This window comes from Falco cherrug, chromosome 1, assembly GCF_023634085.1.
Source record: "Falco cherrug isolate bFalChe1 chromosome 1, bFalChe1.pri, whole genome shotgun sequence".
NCBI lineage: Eukaryota > Metazoa > Chordata > Aves > Falconiformes > Falconidae > Falco > Falco cherrug.
The window spans coordinates 100,697,740-100,717,048 of record NC_073697.1 but is presented as its reverse complement, the minus strand read 5'-3'; the positions used below and the strand labels follow the sequence as shown (position 1 = coordinate 100,717,048).

Sequence of the window (19,309 nt, the reverse complement as noted above, 5' to 3'; positions counted from 1 at the left end):
CTGAAAAGCAAACAAACAGAAAAGGTGAAGATTTACATGGGTGTCCAACACTGAAAGTCATTAAGAGCTATGTTCTGCACTGGATGTTCATCCAGAGTATTTTAGGGTGTCCAGTGACTTGCTTGGCAGTACTGTGGGTATGCTGTGCCTGTTGTCCCCTGGGGGGACATGAATGTGGATTCTAGCTGCTGTATGCTCATTGTCCTGCTGAGGGCATGCATTTTGCCCATTAGAGCCTCAGAGCCTCAGCCCTCAGACTCTGGGAGTTGTTCCCTGTCAGCCATGCCCTCTCAGTTATCATTGTGTTAGCAGAGCAGGTTTGACCTGTGCCTTTTGTGGGTCACTGCTGTGTTCTTCCCTCCAGACACAGTTGCACTTAGCCCACCAGCTCCTATGGTACAAGCTTCAATTTAAATGGACCAAGTGTTTTAAAGAGTCTCCAAACTCCTGTGTTTTCACGTTTAGCCAAGCTGACTCTTGATGATGAAGTCGGTCGCACAGTGCAGTTGTGCTGTGACTTGCTTGGTAAGCTGCTGTGAACCTCAGAGCGTGCTGCTGTGGGAACTGGTGGAACAAAACTCAAACAGAACACTGCCTAGAAAGGAAAAGTGATTTTTACTGTAATACTGTAAGTTGACTGCGCAGTTGCATTTCTGTACCGGCACGCACCAAAAATCTGCATTTCCCAAGTAACACTGACCATGGATGGCATGGAGGACGGTGGATACAGGTTATCAAACACTGGCTACAGCATCTGGATTCCTTCTGGCTGGCAACTGAGGGCTGCTTTTCGGGGAGGTGCTTGGTAATTCTGAGAGCCAGTTGCTATCCTGCCATCTTCTTGCTTACCTCATCCTCCATAAACCTTAAGCAAGGTCACTCCTCCACTGTTGTATTTCCTTGTTTTGGGTGTCTCACAGCTGCAGTTTGTCTGCCTGTTGGGAGAGCATGGAGGGAGATAGCTCCTAGGGTGTGCTGCAGTCGTGCTGCTGCCTGCCGGCTGTGGGGGTGCAGGCCTGCTGCTTGCCTTGGTGTAAGCCACACCATCCCTCACTGCGTTCCAGTTGTATTTCCAAAATCATAGAATCATGGAACAGTGTGGGCTAGAAGGGACCCTAAAGACCACCCAGTTCCCACCCCCTGCCATGGGCAGGGACACCTTCCACCAGCCCAGGCTGCTCCCAGCCCCGTCCAGCCTGGCCTTGAGCCCAGCCAGGGGATGGGGCACCCACAGCTGCCCTGGGCAGCCTGGGCCAGCGCCTCGATGCCCTCACTGTAAAACATTTCTTCCTTATGGTCAGTCTATGTCTATCCTCTTTCAGGCTAAAGCCATTGCCTCTTGTCCTGTAACTACAAACCATCATAAAAAGTCTCTCCAGCTTTCTTGTAAGCCCCCGTCGGGCACTGGCAGGCTGCTCTAAGGTCTCCCTGCAGCCTTCTCTTCCCCAGGCTGAACTGCCCCAGCTCTCAGCCTGTCCCCACAGGAGGGGGGCTCCAGCCCCCTGATATGTGTCCCACCTCTGCACTCACTCCTGCCCTTCTGATGCTGGGGACCCCAGAGCTGGGCGCAGCGCTGCAGGTGGGGTCTCACGAGAGAGAGCAGAGGGGCAGCATCCCCTCCCTCGCCCTGCTGGCCACGCTGCTGGGGATGCAGCCCAGGACATGGTTGGCTTTCTGGGCTGCAAGTGCACATTGCTGGGTCATGTTGAGTTTCTTGTCCACTAGCATGCCCAAGTCCTCTGCAGGGCTGCTTCCAATCCATTCTCAGCCCAGCGTGTATTTGTGCTTGATATTGCCCCAACCCATGTTCAGGACCATGCATTTGGCCTTGTTGAACTTTCTGAGGTTCATAAGGGCCCACCTCTCAAGCCTGTCAGGGTCCCTCTGGATGGCATCCCATCCCTCAAGCATGTTGACCACACACGCTTGGTGTTGTCAGCAAACTTGCTGGGGGTGCACTTGATCCCACTGTCCATGTTGCCAACAAAGATGTTAAACAGCACCAGTCCCAATACTGACGCCATAGGAGCGCTGCTCATCACGGATCTCCACTTGGCTGTTGAGTTGTTGACTGCAACTCTTTGAGTGTAACTGTCCAGCCAATTCCTTATCCACTGAGTGGTCCATCTGTCAAATCCATGTCTCCAATTTAGAGCTAAGGATCTTGTGCAAGACAGTGTCAAATACTTTGCACAAGTCCAGGTAGATGACATCAGTTGGTCTTCCCTTATCCACCAATGCTGTAACCCTGTTGTAGAAGGCCACCAAATTTGTCAGGCATGGTTTGCCCTTAATGAAGGCATGTTGGCTGTCACCTGTTGCCTCCTTATTTTTCATGTGCCTTAGCACAGTTTCCAGGAGGATCTGCTCCATGATCTTACCAAGCACAGTGGTGAGACTGAACGGCCTGTAGTTCTCGGAGTCTTACGTTTTCCCCTTTTTAAAAATAGGCGTTGTTTCCCCTTTTCCAGTCAGTGGGGACTTCACCAGACTGTCAGAACTTCTCATATATGATGGATAATGGCACAAGTTGTGACACAAGTCATGTCTGTGCCTGTCAGCACATGCCAGCCTTTTAACCCATGCGTGATTGTTTCTTCTAGTCATCTTGCATGTAAACATTTCTGTTCATACTTTATTTATAGCAGTCTATTTCTGTTAGAAATCTTTGCAGTTCATGAAAGCTGCCATGTTGCTGCTTCCTGTTTCAGAAGTGAGTGCGGAGAGCATTGCAGCGCAGGGCTGCATCTGCAGCACACGTGCCCAAGGCAGGTGCTTGCAGGTGGCAGCTGCAGTTCTGGCTTTCGCTGCTCAAGCAGGACATTACTTGCCAGACAGTGTTTACCCCTGTGGACCCCGTAGCCCAGGGGTCCTCAAACCTTTTAAACAGGGGGCCGGCACGTGGATGAAGTGGCAGGAGGTCATCTGCGGCTGCTTGGTTTCCGCCCCCAGCCCCCGGCGGGGGGGTGTCTGTAAATGCCGGGGGCCAGATTGAGGACCCTGGGGGGCCGTATCCGGCCCGTGGCCTGTGGTTTGAGGACCCCTGCCGTAGCCTGTGGGATGGAGCAAGATTACTCATCCATCTAGTTCATGTACTGCTGTGAGCAGAACAGGCTTCTGACCTGAAAGGGAACATGAGCCAGTGTGCTTTTGGAGAGCATACAGGTGGCAAGACACATGGTGCTAATTTACCAAAGCCCGTTGTGTCTCAATTTTAGGAAGGGACCTCCTTGCTGAAAATTAAATTTATTGAATGAATCTTAAGCAATACTAGGGTGATGTATACCTATTGCCAGGCAGTCTTGGTAATAGCCTGGGAGAGAAGCAAAAAGGGGAGTTTCTTTTAAGTGGTAAACTTGGTGCGGGCAAAGATCAGGTGTAGTGATAGGTTTTCAGAACACTGTCCTGTTTTATGTGTAGCACAGATTTGTCTTTTTCCAGGCAAAATTTAGCAGTTACCAAAGATAAAAGCATGTCTGGGAGTAGTCCTTTCCCTTCATCTCTGCAAGAAAATGACCTTTCTGACTCCTTTTCAAGCCTGAACTAGGTCTTTGTATTGTGAGAGCCTTTCTCTGCCTTCATGCTTCTGGACAGAGGAGGCAGGGCCACTTGCATCCTCAGTCTTTCGAGTTCCTTACTAGCTTCTCCTGCATCTTTCCTTTAAACATGCTTTTGCAGAGTTTAGATCTGCTGTTATGACAGTGTTGACTGTGACCTCTGAGCAAGTTTAAGATGGCGTGTTGGTGTCGCCCACTCATATATAAGGTTCTATTTTGTACCTTTTTGGGTTACCTTTGTACGTTTGTACATGTCAGTGCAGCAAAGCCTCTCTGGAAATCAGTCTCCTCAGGTGAATGCTTTACGATACACTGTCTTTACTGAACAGTTAACAACATTCTTTCCCCCTGTGTGTTTCAGCGGAGGAGAAGGCTCGTGAGGCGGAGAGTAAAGCCCGTGCCCTTGAGCTGCGCCTAGGAGGTGATCTTACATGGGAGTCCAGGGTGAGCCTTGTGCTTCGGCAGCATGTCACATTTTAGGCACTGAGGGATGGTTCAGAGTGGTGTCTCTGGAGCAACGCCAGCTTGGGAGCAGTGCTGGCTGGTCAGCACCCAGTGGTAGCACCTGGTGTGTAGGTTAAGCAGGTGGCAACTTCAGTCAGTGGTGAATTGCCAGCGCTGTTCAGGCAGCTTTGTGGTCTCATCGCTGCTGGATGTGCTTCAGTGTCTACACGTGGTTTCCAGCTCAAGTGGGAAGTGTGCTGATGTTTCCCTGCCCACAACCTCCAATATATCCTGAGAGGCAACCCCCAGCCCCCAGGCACTTCGTTTGATGTCAGCCTCTGCAGAAGAGGCCAAGGGAACATGAGGCATTTGAGCAGAAGTAAAATTGGGTGCTTTTTTTAACAGTTCCCTCACCCTACCTGCGCAGCTGGCTCTGAAGCATTTGAGCAGGATCTTTTGGAGATGGGCTGTTTGCTTTCTCCCAGTGGGGCTGTGGCTCTTGATGGGGGCAAATGCTGAGACCCAACCTGCTGCTGGGTGGGAAGAGGGCTTGCAAGGATGCCAGGTGGGGTCAGCAAGTGACACCAGCTTAAAATCATTGTGCTTCCTGTTTGCATCTAATGGAAACAACAGTACGCAAGTGCCCTGGAGATTTCCCTGTGCCTCCATTACCCTTTGGTTTCAGTTACCTTAGGTGTTTAGTTATATTTAGACATTTTCTTCCAAGCAGCTGTGTAGCTACTTAACAACCCAGCACCAAGTGCTGCCTCAAATGTAAAGGCGTGCTGATTGTCACCCTCCACCGTTTGTGAATTCTTTACATTTAAAATATTTTGATATCTTTTTGAAGAGGGAAAAAATCATAGAAGTGAGTTAATTTCATGAATTTCACAGCAGCAGTTTTACTGCGCGATGCCTCATTGCAGGTGACGCTACGTCAAGTCCAGAACTCTGCAATAACCATGCGCCGAGAGGCCGATGTGAAGAAAAGGATCAAGGATGCGAAGCAGCGGTGAGTGCAGGGTGGTTCAGAGTTCTGATTTTCCCAAGCTGTTCACTCCACATGCACAGGTATCTCCTGCTTTCTTGTTTGGTGGAGGGAGCCCTCCTGCTCAACACTTAAATGTCTGTGGCCATCCTGTATGCCCTAGTGGTTAAACCAAGGGGATTGAGTTTGGTATTCTGGTTTCTTCTGCTATCCGCCTCTTGCTGAAAGACATCTTTGGATTTGGCTTGTTCTCCCAAGACATTGTTCTAACTTAGCTCTGGTTGCAATTAATTTCACTATTGATATATTCACAGGAATATTTCACTCTCTGTATGCATTTTTTTTGCAAATTTGTCATATGCATTTCACAAATGAAGTTGTAATGAAAAACCAACGCTCTTAAAACAAATGCCGAGTCTGAGAAAGTTAGGGATTTGTATATACCAAGTCTCTCTTCCCACCTAGTTGTTTTGCATGCTAGTTTACATGGATGCTTAGGTCAGAACTATCCCAGACTTGTTGCCAGAGATAGATCGAATGCGTCTTAAGATGCTAAAGATAAATAAATAAATACAGCTTTAATTTAAAAGTGCTAGAGCTGTGATCTGAAGAATGCAGAAACTCTTGGGAGAAACTATTTTTTTCAGCTTCCATGCACTTTTCCATGTACAACTTGTCTTTTAATTCTTGGTTTTGATGACATTAGTGCACAAAGTGAAATTTTGTGAATGGTCTGGCCTTCCTACCAATGGGAAAAATACTTTTTCCTTTTAGAAAGCTGAACAACAAACAAACAACTTGGACAATACAAGTTTGTTTGAAAATGCCCTTTATTGACTAGTTGGAACTGGGAGATTCCAAGTTTTCTTCAGCAGTTCTTTCCATTTGTATCTAAGAAGGTTTGTAGGCCACACAATGTAAACCAGTTCAGCTGGTTTGGAAGAGTACCCCAATTGTAGATACATCAGAAGGTTATCTCTAGTCAGGTTTCAAACGTGATGATGAGGAAAATAGATGTATGTAACAGCTAACCAGAGGAAAAGGCCTCTTTTCCAGGTTTCTGTACAGACTCAGCCACACATTCTCCCGGGAGAGCTGCTGCGTGCTCTGCCAGCTCTGGGCGGGTATATGAATTTCCCTATGTCCCTGCATTCATTACCAGTGATCAGAGGCAGCTCAGAGGGTCAGGCTTTTCCATAATCATGCACTTTATCCAGAAAACAGAAGAAACACCTGAAAAATGTGTATAACAGGAAACCTTCTATATGAAACAATTTCTGTAGCCTCAGTTATAGAGTATGTCCTAGGACAGTTTTCTGCTGTGTCTCTGGTGCGGGGTGCATCAAGGACAGAAATGTTTTCTGGTTTCCAAAGCCTGCGTAGGGTCAGGTTATAAATCCAGCAGATAGGACAGATTCCAAAGTCTTAGTAATAAAATCCTGGCCCACCACTTGGATGACAATTAGACTTCATGTCCTCTTTGATAAAAATGAGGAGATGCCCTTAATGTTTTGTAGGTGAGTGCACATTGTTACTTGAAATTTAAGGCTATACACCCTTTTCCAGAAGTTAGAAAAAGAAAATTAATCCCCGAGATGGGTGTTTTGCCATACCTACTGACGCTCTCAACTCACAGGCATCCACCTAGATGAGCTGAGACAAAGAGGGTAACGTTCTAGCCTGGCTTCTATGTTGGCAGTGTTCAGAATACCTCTTGGCAAATGTTTAGGTTTAAAATTACTGAAGGCTGCTATTCCAGGTGTTTTCCTAGTAACTTTAGAGTCATCTTTTAAAGGAAGGTGTTTTATGGAGTACCTATACATCTGTGTGGGGAAGAGGATGGCTTTAAACAGAAAGTGAACCTGAAATGAATCTGTTTCAGGGATTTATTTTGCAATGCTTGACCATTAAGACAGACTTACATCTTACTTATATCTGCAGATTATTATTGTGCAGTCCTCATGCATGCACAGCTCAGGTTCTTTTAATCTAATATTAGTAGACAGTCAACAGATCATTTTAAAGAATTCCACTATCTTCAACTGATCACTTAAGCAGAAGTAAAATTCCTAATTGGGATAAAGCACATAAGTGCTAAGAATTTGATGTGGGAAGAAAAATATGGGAGGTCAGAAATGAGAGGTGTGGGTAGGACAAAGGTATAGACCGTGCTTTGCAATAATTAAAAGTTAGGAGCTCACATCTGATGATACCATCAGCCTGAAACTGAGGATCCTCGTTATGAAAATCCTCAGTATGGTTTTCATGGAAGCTGTGGAACCTACTTAATTTAGTCTGTTAAAGAGCAGTAGTTCTGTTTGTGAGACATAGGGGTTTTGGTTGATTTACAGTGCAAAGAGATCTAAATCTCTTGAGGCTTTCTGCATTGCGGGAGATACAATTCCTGATTATGAGAGATTCAGATTCAGAAATCTGTATGTGCTCACAAACATACCTGAGGCCAACTTTTGTTGAAGTCATCTGCTGTACAGATAAAGTAACAATCATGCAAATTGCTCTACTGTCATTTCCAGGAAAAATGCTCTGCTTGGGCTGTGTGTTATGTCCTCCAGCTTTTGAACTTAGACTAATGGTGTTGTAAAACTTAATGATGAGAACTTTCCCAGAATCTGAATATCAAGACTGTATTTTCAGATCAAAGTCTTCATTTCCATGCTTTATCTAGCATAGAGATCTACATCTGGAAGATACAAACCAAAATAACATTGGAGAGGACCAGTCTGTACTTAACAGTACTTTTGTAAAACTAGGTAACTGAAAGTTTTTTGAACAAGCAGATCTGAAATAAAAACAAGAATCCATTCCTGAAGGAGGAAACATATCCAAATTATTTGAACAGATACTGTCCAGCCTAAATTGGTGTCTGTATTGCGAAGATTTTGTATTTTGTTCATTGTTTAGTTGTAATGCACATTCAACAAGTGCTTCATGTGTTTTAGAAATAGTAGATACAGGGCAGTTGTTAGTAAACCCATAACACTCAAAGGTGCTGGATGCCTGTACCGTCTGTCTAATGATGGCAAAAAATAGTTTTATTTTCAGCATCTCTGAGGCTCTGTTTCATACTCTTACAGAGCGCTGAAGGAACCCAAAGAACTGAATTTTATCTTTGGTGTGAATATTGAGCAGCGCGAATTGGATGGCATGTTCATTTATAACTGCAGTCGCCTGATAAAGATGTATGAGAAGGTTGGCCCACAGCTGGAGGGTGGCATGTGAGTTCCTGGAGATTTTGCAACAACCTTTTTGCTTAAGCCTGGCATGTTCCTACGTATAACTTAGGCTGTGCAATAACCTTGTTCTGCATTAATCTATCTTCATGAGCATGAGGCTACTCATTTTGTCAGCTTTTAGTTTGTATTCTGACAAATAAATTATATTTAATATTGCCCAGTATTTCCCTGATTTCATGATAGAGAGCTCTCTGCACAGATTTTGGTCATACCTGCAGCTGTATGAGGCTTTTGTTCTCAATGCTGGCATCTGGGGCTGATGATTCCAGGCAGGGTAGGTCTTGAAAGCAAATACAGATAATTGAGCCCACCTAACTTTTTGCATGCTGGCTCAAAGCTGATAAACTAAAACCAGTACTGCTGCAGGAATGGGTAAGTGAGTGAGTGTCTGTGTAACCCACTATTTTCAATACTATTTCTCTGAACAACCACCTGGTCATAGTTTAATGATGTTTGTGACTGTGTGTCCCTCTTCCAGGGCATGTGGTGGAGTGGTAGGTGTGGTGGATGTGCCCTATTTAGTTCTGGAGCCAACCCATAATAAACAAGACTTTGCTGATGCCAAAGAGTATCGACACTTGCTGAAGGCCATGGGAGAGCATTTGGCTCAGTATTGGAAGGATGTTGCCATAGGTAACGAAGCTTCACGATTACCAGGGGCTGGAATGGGAAGCTTTGGTGGCTGGCAGGCAGTTAAGGGGGAGAGCAGTTAAGGGTGCAGGTGGTGATTTTTGTGGAAATGGCTCCATACTGAGCGGGGGCTTGTTTGTTTTCCAGCTCAGAGAGGTATCATCAAGTTCTGGGATGAGTTTGGTTATTTGTCAGCAAACTGGAACCAGCCTCCATCTAGTGAACTGCGTTACAAGCGCCGGAGAGCCATGGAGATCCCTACCACGATTCAGTGCGGTGCGTCTAACCAGGCTGGGATTAGGAGGCTGGTCCTTCCTGGGGAAGGGAGGAGGGACTCCTGGCTGTAGTTAGAGAGCAGCTAATTGGGCAGCAGATCTGACGCAAGCTTCACTATCATTATCCCCTCTAGGGCTTGTCTCCTTCTGTGAGTTGCCTTTGTCAGCACTTGATGGTACACTTGGACATCTTGGTGTAAGGTTCCTTTCCTGCACAGTTTACTAACCATGATATTCTTCAGGTGCCCTAACAGAACAGGGCAGGTGTGGCCAATAGTGGTGTTGAGAATGGGCTTAGAAATGGCATATGAACTGGAACTGCCCAAAGCCACCCATTCCAGCACTAGAGTAAGATCTGAAACTTTCCCATAGGCCAGGGGTTCTCAAACTTTTTAACCAGGGGGCCAGCGCATGGATGCAGTGGCAGGCAGTCAACTGCGGCTGCTTGGTTTCCCCCCCCAACCCCCGGCGGGGTGTGTGTGTGTGTCTGTAAATACCAGGGGCCAGATTGAGGACCCTGGGGGGGCGTATCTGGCCCGCGGGCCATAGTTTGAGGACCCCTGCCATGGGGTAACTTGTAACTTGTGTTCTGACGCACTGGCTTGCTAATTGGTAGTGGGTGTGAGCATAGAAGAGAACCATGTACAGCTGACTTTCAAATTTAATTCGAGTTCTCTTCTGTGCACCTCTAAACAGCTCTGGTTGAGCACTTACTTGCGGGAAGGGAGATCTTCAACACTTTGTCTCCTAGTAGAGTGACACCAAACTCCCTCAGCTTCATTCTTCCCACAGGACAGGACGTAGCAAGGGCTCTTGAGGCCAGTCTTGTGGAATTATTTTGTTAGGCTCTCCTGCCTTGACAGTTTCCTCAATCCTTTCCAAGTTCCTCCCAAAGAGGAGAGGCTTTCCTGTCATTATGCATGTCCTCTGATGTCATTATTCTTGTCCATCCTTCCAGAGCCTGATTTAAGAATGTTTGCATTTTCTTGGCAAAATGTGGTTTTTGTAAGCTGTTGATTTCATGGTAGGCCAGCAATGCTCTGGAAGCCAAATTCCTGGTTCATCTGAAATCTATTATATTATTATTGTAACTTTTTTTTTTTTTAGTGAGTAAATCTCTGACTTGTTTTGCGTTCATATCAGTAAGAGACAGCCTGACTTCTGAGTAGTGATTTGAGGACTTGCTGTTCAGTTTGGTTCATCGTGCTGTCACTGCCGCAGTGAGAGGCCCTGTAGTATCTGTTGATGCCAGACTTCATCAGATTCTCATTATGGATGCCTTGTACGAGATTTGAGATCTTCCTCCTAGTATTTTGTGAGCATGAAGCAAGAATTGATGTGGTCCTTGGGCATTAAATGAGCTTGAGAAATGCTATGGAAAAAAAAGGTTTTTTGGCTCAGGCTGTATATTCCTGACTTGCAAAGTGTTTGTCTGACAGATGTATGTCTGAAATGGCGGACTCTCCCATTCCAGCTGAGTTCAGTGGAGAAGAATTACCCTGATAGCTGGGTGTGCTCTATGAACCCTGATCCTGAACAAGACAGGTAAGAATCAGTTAATATAAAAACTTTATCTACACTTTTTTTTTTTTTTTTTCATTTTTCTGGTCATCTGTTCTTTGAGAATAATTGGAGGGATAGGCAGTAATTTTGTCCCTTTAAGCTGTGCTCACGGTCTGTGAGAAAGTAGTGATGACATATGTATTTGGAGCTGACATGTTGGTGAGCATTTGTGAAATATATAAATTTCAGAGTGCACCCTCAGCAAATGTGTATGTGATACCAAATTGGGAGGAGTGGCTGATAGTGCCAGAGTTTCATGCATCCATCCAGGGGGACCGGGATGGGCTGGAGAAATGGGCCAACAGGAGTCTCATGAGGTTCAACAAGGAGAACTGTAAAGCGCTGCCCCTGATGAGGAACAATGCCAGGCACCAGGATGTGCTGTTCAGCCTGGAGCAGAGAAGGCTGAAGGGGATCTCAATATATATATAAACACCTGGAGGCACACTGCAAAGAGGACAGAGCCTGGCTCTTCTCAGTGGTGCCCAGCGGCAGGACTGGAGACCGTGGGCACAAACCAGAATGCAGGAGGTTCCTCTGGAACATCAGGAAACTTTTTCCGTGTGAGTGAGGGTTACCAAGCACTCTCACAGGTTGCCCAGGGAGGCTGGGCAACCAGTTCCAAGTCACCCTGCTTGAGCAGAGAGTTGAACCAGATGACGTCCAGAGGCCCCTCCAATCTCAACCAGTGATTTGATGAAATTAAGTTCCTTTATGTTTTTTCTGCACTGTCGCTAGAAATTTGATTGTAGCTTTAATTTCTGCGTGTTAATTTTAATGTAGGTAGCATAGATAGACAACGATTGAAGAACAGTCATAAGTGCAGGCTGGTAGCAATGTATGTTCAGTGGGGTCTTTGCAATTGTCTTCATTGCTACTATTGCTCCAACCCATTAGACACGCAAACTGCAGCAACACCTCTGAGTTGCATTGAGCCCAAGAATGACATTTTGCACACTTGAGGGAGCAACACATTAATTAATTTCCCAGCGGTTTTACTGCTGCATTTGGGATGGGATATGGGGATAGTGCTGTGTGTGTGAGACAGTGCAAGTTTGCTGTCATTGCTGAGGTTGTCGTGCATTCCCTTCATGCTAGGTGTGAAGCTGCAGAGCAGAAGCAGAAGGTACCATTGGGAACTCTGAAGAAAGACTTGAAATCACAGGAGGAAAAGCAGAAACAACTAACAGAGAAAATCCGCCAGCAGCAGGAAAAGCTGGAAGCTCTGCAGGTGAATCTAGAGGTCTCAAGCTAAGCACAGCAGGTTTGAGGGACCTCCTAGTGCAATGGTTGATGCCAAGTCACATCTGTCTCAGCCTCTAATGCCACCTGTGCTCCTTCGTATGGGGTAGGGGTTGTTTTAATGACAGAAAACAAGCATCTCAGCTTGCATTTGATTTTCTGCTAAGAAAATGGGAGCAACTGCTGTGTTCTTCTGAAGGGATGCCTCTTGAAGGACACAGAGCATGCCTTATAATTCTTGATTTTAAACTGGAAAACTGTTTGCTGGGCTGGGTTCAGGCAGGCCCTGACAGCTTTTTAGAGGTGGCCTTTCTGATTTTTTTTTTTTTTTTTTGTAATAGAAAACCACTCCAATTCGGTCTCAAGCTGACTTAAAGAAACTGCCTCTGGAAGTGACCACACGGCCTGCAGGGGAGGTAAATGGGATATGGCTGTAGGCTTTATACTCTTCTGTGCTGTCCTTAACTGCTCTGAAAAACAGTGCCTGACTCTTCTGTCCTTTCTCTGTACCCTCATTTATTTCAGGACACCCAGTCGCAAACCCGACCTCAGCGCCCACGATCTCCTCCTTTACCTGATGTAATCAAGAACGCTCCAAGCAGACCACCACCATCACCTACACCTCTTCCTAAGTCCATCAGTCAGCTGAAAAGGAGCTCTTCAGCCTGGCCGAATATCAGCACTCCCAAACTGGCAAGCATGCTCTCCAAGGAGGAGGCAAGCACTTCCAAGACACAGCAGCAGACTGTGGCAGCTGGAAAGTCTAACAGCACTTTAAAAACTGTTGCCAAACCAGGTACAACAATGAAGCCACCCTGTGCTGTCCTGCAGAACCCCAAAAGCTCACATGAGGCACCCAGTCCAAAAGCTGCTAAGGTGCCTGCACTAAAGAAATCTGCCACTGTCAAATGCCCACAGGTGAGATTCTATGGGATGAAAACTGTCAGCTCCTTACCTTCTTTTCTGCATAGCCTGTCTTGCTCTGTTGCATGGGATTTGCACTGTAGTCCCTGCACAGGACAAAACTTTTACTTTACTCTTGGGTTAGGGAGCCATTCTGCATCCTTCCTGAAGACTTGTTTCATCTCTTTCCTGTTAGACCAGACTGTTTCCCCAGAAAAAAAATAATGTGGAGTGGCAGGGTGAGCGTTTGCATGATCACGTAATGCCTGCTAAAACTTTCTGGAAAAGCTAATTAATTATCAAATGAAATACTGAGTGCTGATTTTTTTTTTAACTTGGTTGAAAAAGTTTTTGTTGGTAGCATGCTGGAATTACAGCTAGAGCTTGTTTGCTTCCTGCAGGCGTCTTCCACTCGGAAGAGGACCTTGAACACCGCAGAGGATGGGTCTGAGGAGGAGGGGGAGCACAAGAAGGAGAAAACAAAACGGGGCAAGTTTGTGGGAGTGAAAGAAGAAAAGAAGGATTCCAGTGAGGTGGTGGTAGAGGTGAGAGTGCACTGGTTTCCCCAGCAGAAAGTATTTGTCAAGTGTTTATAATCTTGGTGGGAGGCAGCTAATCTGATCTCTCCCTGCTCACAGCTTACAGACAGTGCTGGGGAAGAAGAGCTGGCAGAACTGAAGAAAGCTCAGAAAGGTGAGAAATGAACCCATGAACTGCCTCCGGTATCTAACAGTGGAAAAGGACTTTTGCAGAACTAGACTCACTGGTTAAATGTGTGATTTCATTAACGAGCTTTTTAAAATAAGAATGTGTAAATTTGGGTCACAAACTACGAGATGACTAACTTGCATGAAACATTTTGGCCAGGAACACCTTGATTAGGCAAGAGGCAGTTGTGGTGTGGGAAGATCTGTAATCTGAGGGCTGCATGACGTTAATGGGTGATGCTTGGCTGTGTGGTGTAGACTGATGTCATTCTCACTTTTCCTAAACTGAATGGATCGTGGAGTTACGTTAGCTGGGAAATGCTGAGGACTGTATCTAGACCTGCCGCGTTGCTGTGAGAGAAGAGGAGCTGAGGGGCCCCCAGGAAAGATGATAGCCAGTGTGGTATTGCACCTTCTGCCAGAGCAGGGCATTTCTTGAGCTTGTTCCCAAGGAGCTGTCTGGAACGTGACCCACTAGGAACACATGGCAAATTGTCCTAGTGGCCACACAAGCCTGGAAAGCCCGTGTGAAACAGCCCAGAGTACAGTTCTGTCTGAAAACGCTGTATAATTTCCTTGCATCTTAATGTTTCTAAGGAGGACTTGAACTGTGTACAGTGGTTTTACGGTTTACGTACCATTTGAAGGAATTGTCACAGGTTTAGGTTTGCTCCCTGCTGAGGGTGGCTGTCTTCTCTACAGCTCATGCAGAACATGCTCTCTGGCATATGAATGTTTGCAAACATCTTTACTGTCACCCTCCTTGCAGATAAAGGGATGCATGTGGAAGTACGTGTGAACAAGGAGTGGTTCACAGGCCGTGTCACAGCTGTGGAAATGGGCAAGCATGCAGTACGGTGGAAGGTGAAGTTTGATTATGTTCCTACAGACACCACACCAAGGGATCGCTGGTAACTATCTCTAGCTGCTGCTTTTTGGAGACTTGTTTTGCTTTTAGGAGGAATACCCCATTTTACTTCCATAGATGCTGAAAACAAGTATGTTGCTGTCATGTCAGGAAGCGTGTGTGCGCTCACGACTGTCCAGCTGCTTCTTAAGGAATGAGCATGACAGGCTCCCTACAGTCTGCCCATTACTTTGATGTGATGTTTCTATGGAGGTAGCTGTTGTGTAATCTAGAGGTCTCAGACTGACACCTGGATATAGGTTCTGATGAAGCTGTTAACAGTGTTTCAGGTATGGCCAGTATAGAAAAAGATATCTGACTTTCCCGTAATACTTTTTTTCCAGGGTAAAGAAGGGCAGTGAGGATGTGAGATTGATGAAGCCTCCCTCTCCTGAGTACCAGGCTCCAGATACACAGCAGGAAGAGCAGGTTGTTGTGGCTGAACCTTCTACCTCAGACTGTGTCAGAATTGAGCCAGACACCACTGGTCCCAGCAGCAGCCAAGAAACAGTAGACTTATTAGTCCACATCCTTCGGTGGGTTCACTGCAGGTCTTGTGAGCTGCTGCAGTCTGATGGCTTTAGTCTTTTAAACTCCCAATTCTGGCTTTGTGTTTTTCTTTCCTGCATAGAAATTTTTTGCGGTACTTCCTACCTCCGAACTTTCCTATCTCCAAGAAGGAGCTGAGTTCCATGAGCTCAGAAGGGTTGCTGGCATTTCCCTTGGTGAGTTCAGTGTTTCTAGAAAAGTTTGGGGTTTTTCCACACACACATTCCATTCCTACAGCAAGTGTGCATCCTGTTGGTGCAAGATCACACTCTCAAAAGGTTATTTGGATCCTTAACAGACTAATGTAGCTGAGAAAAAAAATGAGAGCCTCTGAAACATGTCTTAGGTGTTCTGGCAGTTGTTGCTGAGGATTTTTGTAATTACCATACAGCTGTGTGGGAAGGCTGTTGACTTGTCCATTGCTGTTAAGCTTTTAAAAAAGAGAGGCCAGGTTAGAGGTTTGTAGAAATAGGATGTAGGCATACCTGTTCGTTTTGCCCTCAGCCTTATAAATCTAACTTAAAAATGGGGGAGAACAAGGAATCCAACTCCCCTCACACTTCTGCAGGTGAGCAGGCTGATCACCTGTGACTCAGCTTTACATCTTAAGGCTTTTGGGGTGGCCTTTGTTTATTTGAGCAAGGAACAATTGGGGCTGAGCCTACACCCGTATCTGCATGCTGGTGTTGGAAGGTCCAGTGCAGGCTGAAACATGGAGAAATTGTACTGGCTTCTCTGACTTCTGTCTTCTCTGACATATGACAAAAGGAGGCCTTTTCAGGAGGCATCTGTAGGTGAGCAGTGTAAGCCTTACTTGGTAGTCTACAAAGTGCCCAGCTCCCTTACTCACCATCTGTTTATTGGCAGTCTCTCCTGTCTCTTCCTCTTTGTTAATTCAGACGTCTTCTTGCGTTACCGGTCCTCTGCTGCTTCCACAGGACGCGCAGATCTTGTCTGGAGTTTTCTGCAAGGGTAGATGTTCCTGCCTTGCAGTAATAAACTGTGTTGTCTGGGTGGTCTATACTGAGGAAACTCACTGTGTACAGAGGCTGTCAGATCTTTCTGACAGCATAACTGTGGTTTTAGGCTTTTTAAAACATGCTGCATCCTTAATCTGCATTCAGGCAGCTTTTGTTGCAGTTCTGGTCTTTGAGGTATGTAAAAACCATTGTGATTTTTGTGCTGCCTGCAGTAGGCAAATCAGAAATGCAAATGTGAGCATGGTTAACTACTCTGGCAGGGCGTGCAGGGGCACGATGTTAGGCTGGTGGTGGTTGGTCACAGGGTGCCAGTAGCTGGGCTTTTCTACAAGCTGCAACTGCTGACTGCGACTGTTGGCATTTTCTTGATGCTCAGTGCTTTTTCTTAACATGTCATCTGTTATGTTTTGTCTTCTACAGAAAGAATATTTCAAACAGTATGAGATAGGTCTGCAGAACCTGTGCAATTCATATCAGACACGCGCTGACGCCCGGGCCAAAGCCTGTGAAGAAAACCTCCACAACTTGGAGAGAAAGCTGAAGGAAACAGAGGAGAAACTGCAGAAGCTGAGGACCAACATCGTGGCCCTTCTGCAGAAAGTGCAGGAGGTGGGTGAGGAAGGGGTGCGAAACCACAACGGTGCAAAACCACTAGTAGCAACCTTCCCCAGAGCCAGGCCCCTCCAGGCACTTGAGATGTTTTAGTCCAGCATTTAACTGGGCTTCAGTTCTTCCTCAGTTGGGTGCAGCTTGGCTTAGAATTTCAGAAGCAGCTGAGCGTGCAGTGCTGACACTACCCACCTTTTAGAATCCAGGTCTTGGGTTCCTGATGAGTGTTAATTTTTTGCAGATGGATTTTTCATGGCATGTAAATAGAACACAGCTTCTATTTGTTTTCTGCTTTCTGCTATGAAACATAGGGACTGCGGGAGAATTTCCCTGGGTGTAGGTAGTGTTCTGCAGGGGGTTTCTGCCCCATTCTTAGGCACAGAGGTGGTGTTAGATTCTGAACCCCATCCATTAAACAAATAAAAATACAAAAAATTGTATGGTAAGATCTGTTAATTATACTATTAAATATTAAATCTAAATAGCAAATATATATTTAAATAAAAGCTTTTTAAATAAATCAACTTTAAATGCGAAACTACTTTCAATAAAATTAAGAGCACCAAATAGGGAAGCTAGTGAAAGCAGATGGAAGTAGTTGCTCCCTGTTAGGAAAATGTGTGTTAAAGCTAAAAAAAATCCCAACTGACTTGACCCAGATCAGCCCAGTAAATGTGTTGAGTGCATTGTTTGAGCATCAGATGCCGACTGGCTTCCAGGTGTTTTCTGTCAGACTCTGACAAGGAAAGCTGGTGATGCTTTCAGAGCAGATGCCAGCACCTGGAGAGTGTAGTAAAGGCTGACCAAGACAGATGTTGTAGAGCAGGGGTCCTCAAACTGTGGCCCGCGGGCTGGATACAGCCCCCCAGGGTCCTCAGTCCCGCCGCCCAGTATTTACAGAACCCCCCCGCGCCCCGCCCCCCCCACAGCCGGGGGTTGGGGGGGAAAACCAAGCAGCCACAGATGACCTCCTGCCACTTCATCTGCACGCCGGCCCCCTGTTTAAAAAGTTTGAGGACCCCTGCTGTAGAGGATACTGTGCCGCTCTGTCTTGTCTGTCCTTGCACTGCTCTTCAGGATTCACTTTTCACTGGTATTTCTTGTGCCTTTGGTTTTAGGACATTGATATTAACACAGATGATGAACTGGATGCATATATCGAGGACTTGATCACGAAAGGAGATTGAGCAGCCCCAGTACAAGTCCTAGAGAAGTACAGAGGAGCTGTTTGCTGCGATGGGAGATGTGGTTTCCTGCAGTGGAGGACTATGGCAGCTGATGAGCAGAGAGAGCTTTTAGACAGTTACTTGTGTTGGTGTTCAACTTGTTCTTGTGACTTCACATGAAAAAGACATTTGTGCTGTTGGCAAGAAAACGTTTAACGTTGTAGTTATCTGAATATCTTCCTTTTGTTTATAAATATTTATTTTTAAAAGAAATAGGAACTGTGCCTGATATGATGAGAGGGTTGCTGTGGGTTTTTAGTGAGGTAAAAGTGTGAGTACCCTCTTTGCATCTGGGGTGTATTCATGTGCAAAACCTGGAAGACCAGAGCATCCTGCCTAGCAGGTTGTCTTAGTTAAGAACCTAGCAGCAACTTAAAAATAAGCCTTGACTTATGGAAGAGGTGATCAGTACTTGGAGTTCAAAGATACTGAACTTGGGCTAGAGAAAACCAAGTCAGGAGTTTGAGCTACACAGAGGAGATCAAAACACAGTCCCTGCGTGAGTGTGAGAGAGAATGAAATCTCGGTGGTTCTGAGGGGGTTGAGGGTAGGGGATTGGCACTTGCCAGTGCCGTGAGGTTCCTGAATACGAGGTCTCTGTAAGCAGGTGGAATTGTCACCATGCTAGCAGTCAGAGGCTGAGGATACTTTTAGAAGATGATGGCCTCCTAGGCTGCTTGCAGTGGATTGTGATCATCAGGGGTGGAAAGCTGGAGTTCAGATTCTTTGTTAGCAGTCACCCTATTCCACACTTTTGCTGCTATTTCTTTGAGACATAATTACAACAGCAGAAAAACTCCTCAACCAGATGAAAATAAAGTGACCCTCTATTCTGTTGTCACTCTCTCAGGTTTGTGTTGCTTTGATCAACTTGCTCTTCCATCCAGGTAGTTTATTATTAAGAGTGCTGGAATTTGGAGCTTTTGGAGCCCTGCATTGCTGAGTCACATCTGGCCCTGGGTCAGCAGCAGGGACAATGCCTTTCCCTCATCCTCCCAGCTGGAGACTGCACTACAGCTCCTAGCAGACTGCTTTTGGCCAAGGTGACTCGGTTTGAGTTCGCTGGCTAGCCAGCTTCTCCAGTCTACTAGGGCAAGATGTCCCATGAACTTGGTGCTCAGAAAGCCGAAGTCCCCTACAGCCTGGTGGTTTGAAGAAATGCAGTGTGACTGAGAGGTGCCCAACTTCAGGAACATCAAATGAAATAGATCATTGGGGTTCTTTTGACAGCGGAATGTGTAATAGATGTTTGTGGGGGGAAAAAAAATCCAAACTAAATATCTGTTGCACAGAAAATCTTAAGCAGTAATGGTTTGTAGTCCTGGAGAACTCCCGAGAACTCCCAAGTCCTCCCAAGCACTGCAGAAGAGAGGGAAGACTTTTGCTTATTACCTGAATTCCAGCTCCTTTAGCAGCACACAGTGAAACTGACTGCATTTGTTCAGAATCTGGGCCTGGACATCCTGGTATAAATG

At 46.0% G+C, this 19,309-nt stretch overlaps 1 protein-coding gene across 5 annotated transcripts in view; it reads left to right on the top strand.

Moving 5' to 3' along the window:
- The window catches only part of MORC2 (MORC family CW-type zinc finger 2), a 49,117-nt gene extending 30,442 nt beyond the window's left edge, over positions 1-18,675 (top strand). For 3 of the 5 annotated variants that reach the window (XM_055712235.1, XM_055712226.1, XM_055712239.1), the window contains 16 exons: positions 3,919-4,001; positions 4,928-5,013; positions 8,085-8,225; positions 8,722-8,876; positions 9,021-9,149; positions 10,588-10,693; positions 11,810-11,942; positions 12,295-12,369; positions 12,479-12,871; positions 13,258-13,401; positions 13,495-13,549; positions 14,333-14,474; positions 14,815-15,006; positions 15,102-15,195; positions 16,420-16,608; positions 17,727-18,675. In XM_055712235.1, the coding sequence (XP_055568210.1) occupies positions 3,919-4,001; positions 4,928-5,013; positions 8,085-8,225; positions 8,722-8,876; positions 9,021-9,149; positions 10,588-10,693; positions 11,810-11,942; positions 12,295-12,369; positions 12,479-12,871; positions 13,258-13,401; positions 13,495-13,549; positions 14,333-14,474; positions 14,815-15,006; positions 15,102-15,195; positions 16,420-16,608; positions 17,727-17,795 (2,186 nt within the window). In that variant the 3' untranslated portion in view covers positions 17,796-18,675. Of the gene's footprint in view, positions 1-3,918; positions 4,002-4,927; positions 5,014-8,084; positions 8,226-8,721; positions 8,877-9,020; positions 9,150-10,587; positions 10,694-11,809; positions 11,943-12,294; positions 12,370-12,478; positions 12,872-13,257; positions 13,402-13,494; positions 13,550-14,332; positions 14,475-14,814; positions 15,007-15,101; positions 15,196-16,419; positions 16,609-17,726 lie in introns of those variants that run through there. The other 2 variants (XM_055712230.1, XM_055712246.1) reach the window with 2 other exon arrangements.
- Positions 18,676-19,309: the final 634 nt, after the last annotated feature.